The sequence below is a fragment of the Pundamilia nyererei genome, unplaced genomic scaffold, assembly GCF_000239375.1.
Source record: "Pundamilia nyererei isolate P.nyererei 1_Seehausen unplaced genomic scaffold, PunNye1.0 scaffold00189, whole genome shotgun sequence".
NCBI lineage: Eukaryota > Metazoa > Chordata > Actinopteri > Cichliformes > Cichlidae > Pundamilia > Pundamilia nyererei.
The window spans coordinates 80,888-86,927 of NW_005187590.1; the positions used below are offsets into that span (position 1 = coordinate 80,888).

Consider the following 6,040-nt stretch of genomic DNA (forward strand, 5'->3'; position numbering starts at 1 on the left):
AAAATGCAAAACGCTATGTGTGGCGGAAAACTAACACTGCACATCACTCTGAACGCATCATCCCCAGAGCACACCCTTGGCTAAGCAAACAAGAGCTTTTCCATCTTCCTAATTGTCTGAATGCACCTGCTATACACTGTGAAGACCCAGGGAACAGCCTAGCATAGAGCTACGTTATGGTCCGACTCAAGAGGGAAGTAACCACAGCCCGAGCTAAATGGGAATACGCTAAAGCCCACCTAGAACCAGGTTCCATGGGGGAACTGGGCATCCAGGTCTACAAGTTGAAAGTCACTGGGAACCGCTAAGAAACGTCAAGATTAGGATGGAGTCAGTCCCATAAGTGCTGGGGGACCAATACGAACTGCCTTGATTGCTGCCACCACACCTCCCATTGTAACTGTAACTGCAGACTTGCCCACATCCAGCTGGGATTGCAGGAACTGCAGAGTGGTGTAAAATATGGCCTCGTGGGGGTCCAACTGGTGGACTGCACACCAGGAGGCAAACAGTCTTCAGTAGTAGGAGTAGGCAGCTCTAGTGGATGGTACATGAAACTCCTGCAGAGTTTGCACCACTGGCTCAGGCAGCCCTAGGGCACAGAGCCTCTCTCTCTAAAGGGTCGGGCCATCTGCCTGAGCCCTGCAGGGAAGAGATGGATGGTCCTGCTCTTATGAGACTGGAGGTCCTTTTGGACAGGAAGCACCCATGCGGTCCAGTTCAGGAGCGGTGGGATTGCTGAAAACCATGGCATGTGAGCCCAAGAGGAGCCACCAGGATCCACTTCCTCTCTTCGTTCTGGACCTTTTTTCTGATATTTTTCTGAGTACATAAACCACTGACCGCAGACAATACCCCAGTAAGGTCCCCAATGCCACAGCAAGGTTTCACTGAGCGTGTCATGACCCCTTGACCAATGTGCCAATAAGCCTGGATGCCCTCCCAATATTGTGGCCCAACTCTGTTCTCTGGGAACTAGCTACTGGCTAAATACAAGACAAGTTGTATTTATCAGGGGAGAAGCACAGTCTCCAGTCAACGGCTTCCCTGGAGCTAGGGCTAGAGAGGAGCTGCTAAGAGGCTAATCTGAAATAAGCCACAATCAGGGGGAGGTAGAGACACCTACCTAGGGCCTGCTCCCCCCTTACACGTGAGGCAGCCACTTTCCCAACTGCCCTAGGCATATCAGAAAGTGGAGGGCCAGTGCACTTTTCCCCCAAAAACAAGAATGGGTTTCTCCAGTTTATGCAGGCAAGACAGAACAGTCTATGAATGACTGAGGACTTTCTCTGGCCAGCATAGCATGCTTGCTTATCGCTTAAAGGCAGCACATAATAGCAGAAATAGCACTTAATGTCTAACTTCACGGCACCATGAGGAATACACTGAGCTCTCTCTGCAGCCTGGAGACAAAACTCTCACTTGCTGGTCTGACAGTTTCAGACCTGAACCCGTGAGACCACAGGAAATACGCCAGAAGGATTACAGCAGGACACAGCGACACAACTCATTAGACTGCGATAAATAGACTAGAGATAACTTCAGTCCAGCACTTGACCAGTATGCATTGCCAATTTCCATTTTGAAAATGTTCCTTTTGATGGATCAGATTTTCTGTAGTAGTGCACAAATTCTCCTCTTAAGTTTGTTGTAATAAATCCCAACTTACTTGGGAAGTGGTATATGCCTCTTCAGGTCTGGTTTTCTATGTCTATGTTTATTCATGAGACCCCTGGTCTTATTTCTCGAACGCTGTTTTTGAAAACTGTTTTCACACATGAATTATGGACACTTGGAGGAGAATCTGGACATGAACATTGTCTGAAGCCAAGTTTTGTCACTTGCTGCATATGCGTAACAGAGCATTCTATGCATTTAATGCATTCTCACTACTGCAAATGTTCTATTTGGTTTTAATAAAAGGTGGTGATTGCTCTATTTTCGCATTAGCTCATTCAGATATTATATGGACTCTATATATGGGAATTGATTAATTGTTGTCTAAGCCAACCAATTTGATTCTCATTCAAATGTTTAGAAAAGTTAAAGACTGTGGTACATGTGTGAAAATAGCTGAAAGGCTCCATGTAACACCCTAGAGGGAAATTTCATTTCAAATCATCAAATTTTTAGAACATTTTAATTCATTAATTCAAACAATGCCAGAGATTTCAGTGTGCAACAAAATGGCCTGAAACTGGCCATTTTTCAAAGAAAAAAATATCTTGATAAGTATTTTGAAATTTAAAGATAAAACCCCACCGCACTCATTATACAGTGGGGCAAAAAAGTATTTAGTCAGCCACCGATTGTGCAAGTTCCCCCACTTAAAATGATGACAGAGGTCAGTAATTTGCACCAGAGGTACACTTCAACTGTGAGAGACAGAATGTGAAAAAAAAATCCATGAATTCACATGGTAGGATTTGTAAAGAATTTATTCGTAAATTAGGGTGGAAAATAAGTATTTGGTCACCTCAAACAAGGAAAATCTCTGGCTCTCACAGACCTGTAATGTCTTCTGTAAGAAGCTTTTCTGTCCCCCACTCGTTACCTGTATGAATGGCACCTGTTTGAACTCATCATCTGTATAAAAGACACCTGTCCACAGCCTCAAACAGTCAGACTCCAACCTCCGCCATGGCCAAGACCAAAGAGCTTTCGAAGGACACCAGGAAAAGTATTGTAGACCTGCACCAGACTGGGAAGAGTGAATCTACAATAGGCAAGCAGCTTGGTGTGAAAAAATCAACTGTGGGAGCAATCATCAGAAAATGGAAGACATACAAGACCACTGATAATCTCCCTCTATCTGGGGCTCCACGCAAGATCTCATCCCGTGGGGTCAAAATGATCATGAGAACGGTGAGCAAAGATCCCAGAACCACACGGGGGGACCTGGTGAATGACCTGCAGAGAGCTGGGACCAAAGTAACAAAGGTCACCATCAGTAACACACTACAACGGCAGGGAATCAAATCCCGCAGTGCCAGACGTGTTCCGCTGCTGAAGCCAGTGCATGTCCAGGCCCGTCTGAAGTTTGCCAGAGAGCACATGGATGATACAGCAGAGGATTGGGAGAATGTCATGTGGTCCGATGAAACCAAAGTAGAACTTTTTGGTATAAAGTCAACTCGTCGTGTTTGGAGGAAGAAGAATACTGAGTTGCATCCCAAGAACACCATACCTACTGTGAAGCATGGGGGTGGAAACATCATGCTATGGGGCTGTTTTTCTGCCAAGGGGACAGGACGACTGATCCGTGTTAAGGACAGAATGAATGGGGCCATGTATCGTGAGATTTTGAGCCAAAACCTCCTTCCATCAGTGAGAACTTTGAAGATGAAACGAGGCTGGGTCTTCCAACATGACAATGATCCAAAACACACCGCCCGGGCAACAAAGGAGTGGCTCCGTAAGAAGCATTTGAAAGTCCTGGAGTGGCCTAGCCAGTCTCCAGACCTCAACCCCATAGAAAATCTGTGGCGGGAGTTGAAAGTCCGTGTTGCTCGGCGACAGCCCCATAACATCACTGCTCTCGAGAAGATCTGCATGGAGGAATGGGCCAAAAATACCAGCTACTGTGTGTGCAAACCTGGTAAAGACCTATAGTAAACGTTTGACCTCTGTTATTGCCAACAAAGGTTATGTTACAAAGTATTGAGTTGTATTTTTGTTATTGATTTTCCACCCTGATTTACGAATAAATTCTTTACAAATCCTACCATGTGGATTCATGGATTTTTTTTTCACATTCTGTCTCTCACAGTTGAAGTGTACCTCTGGTGCAAATTACCGACCTCTGTCATCATTTTAGGTGGGGGAACTTGCACAATCGGTGGCTGACTAAATACTTTTTTGCCCCACTGTATATGTTATGTATGTGTCATAATTTTTTTATGCAAATGAGAGACTATTTAGCAAAAGGCCTGTCTCTGTTTGAGATGGAATGACTTAATAGCAATATCTGTTTTATAAGACCAAAAAGAAATCTATTAATGTTGTTCAGTCAGCATGTGTCTTTTACCAGGTCGTTGAAACCCGCTGTAAGAAAGTTTGCACTTCGAAGTCTGACCTTCGCTCCAGTGACTTCAGCATCGTGGGATCTTTACCTCGAGACTTTGAACTTTCTAACTTTGACTGTTATGGTAAACCAGTTGAAGTTACAGGGGCCCTCAAATCCCAAAACAAAGCCAACAAGAAACCACCACCACCTAAACCTGTCATACCGGCAGCTGCTAAGCGCATTGATCTCTATGCAAGAGCCCTTTTTCCCTTCTCTTTCCTCTTCTTCAATGTTGTCTACTGGTCAATCTATCTGTAAGAGGAAGAAGAAGAAAGTGATTTGTATCTTGGGTACAGAGCGGACAGTGCTGACATTAAAAGTACACTTTTCTTTGATAAATCATATAGTAAATTTATATATAGGTCATTCCATTAAAAAAAAATCTGTTTAATCAGATAAAAGTTCCCACCTTACTCTGTCAGAAACAGCTTTCATGTACAATATTTTTAGTATTTTCAAGGAAGCAATGAATAATATTACCTTCATCCTGTCAATATTTTCCAAGGTACATGGATGCTTGAAATTTCATTTGTAAGTGTCAACTCAACCTATGGGTTAGATATCGGGTTAAAGCAAGTTATATTATGGAAGGTCTCCTTTTTACCTACATTTTCAACCTGTTCACATCTGCTATACAGGTATACAACACAAAAACTGGTGGGTTGTTTGTTTGTTTGGTTTTTTAACAATGGATATGTGCCATAAAACAAGCTATTGCAGAAATCCACCATATGTGATGAAATTAGAAATGCCTGCAACTAGAACATGTTTCCAACAAACTAACAGTAATCTCTGAGCAGTCTTACTCGTTCAGCAGTGTTGATGCTCCAAGGAAACCATGCCTATCACAGCTTTATTCCAGTCGATCAAAACAGACTGGAAACTGTCAGTTTGTCTGGTGTCAAAAATACAACCATTATGAAGGCTGGATTTATTATTGCCAGAAGTTCCTACACAAGATTGCACGTCGTTGCTAACTAACAACTCTTTTTTTCTGTTTAGAGCCATGTTTGCAAAGCTGCAAAAACCAGTGTGGTTCCCGGGTATAACTGCAAATTTTCACAAATATAAAACTTAGCGTCCTATTGCTTGAGTTCCCTTAAAGCCTGTATATTAAGTAGGCACTGCATGTTTGTCTTTGTGTAATACAGGACATTGTGCTAGTTATAACCTAAATTATGCAGTTTAAAATATAACTGTATCCTGTGCATTAGAAATAAATGCTTTTTATTGAGGGTAACATTACTGGTCACACTTCATGCTAAAGGTATAGTATTCTAGAGTGGCCAATGTGGATGAGAATCGAGAAAAAGAAGGTTCTCTACAAGAACCGGTTCCTAGTAGTCCAATTCCTTGGAATTGTTAGTCTGCCTGCCTGTCAATCCCGCTTATCAGTTCTGGCATGTATTCTACAATTAGCTGATTTCAGTTATGGAGGAGCAAATTGTAGGGCAGTTTCCAGCGTGGATACGAACATAATTTTTATTTTTATTGCAAAAAAAGGAAGTGCAAACTGCATCCAGGACAGAACAGGTTGTTGCTAATATAACAGCATGCAAATGCTAAGCTATCCAAGATCCCAGAGCGATGCTAAGCTGAGTGAATGCTGATCCCAGCCCATGGCTGAGCCATCACTTGTGAGCTGCCGTGAAGCCAGCTGCCACTGAACTTCATCCGGTAACAAACAGATGAGCAGTTAGGCTGCAGGCTTCGTTTCTACCTGTTTTTATTTATATATTTATATTTATTTATATATTTATATAGCCCAAAATCACAACAATCTGTTCATGTTTCTGAAGTAGAATCAACATGGAGATCACTTAAAAGTCTCTTTGTGCTTGTTTTCATTTTTTTTTGTGCTGTAGGCTTTGTGTTCATACCTAAATACTAAGAGAAATATTATATGTGTCCTCATTAGGGCAGGGATTTGTGTTGATGTGTGGGACTGTAAATTCAGGTTTATATTGGCAAATG

The 6,040-nt window shown here is 42.5% G+C and overlaps 1 protein-coding gene across 1 annotated transcript in view; it reads left to right on the forward strand.

Annotated features, from left to right (window-relative positions):
- Positions 1-5,938, forward strand: part of LOC102208651 (glycine receptor subunit beta-like) — an 81,229-nt gene extending 75,291 nt beyond the window's left edge. The window contains exon 10 of the mRNA XM_005747136.1: positions 4,031-5,938. Coding sequence (XP_005747193.1) covers positions 4,031-4,324 — 294 coding nt within the window. The 3' untranslated portion in view covers positions 4,325-5,938. The remainder of the gene's footprint in view (positions 1-4,030) is intronic.
- Positions 5,939-6,040: the final 102 nt, after the last annotated feature.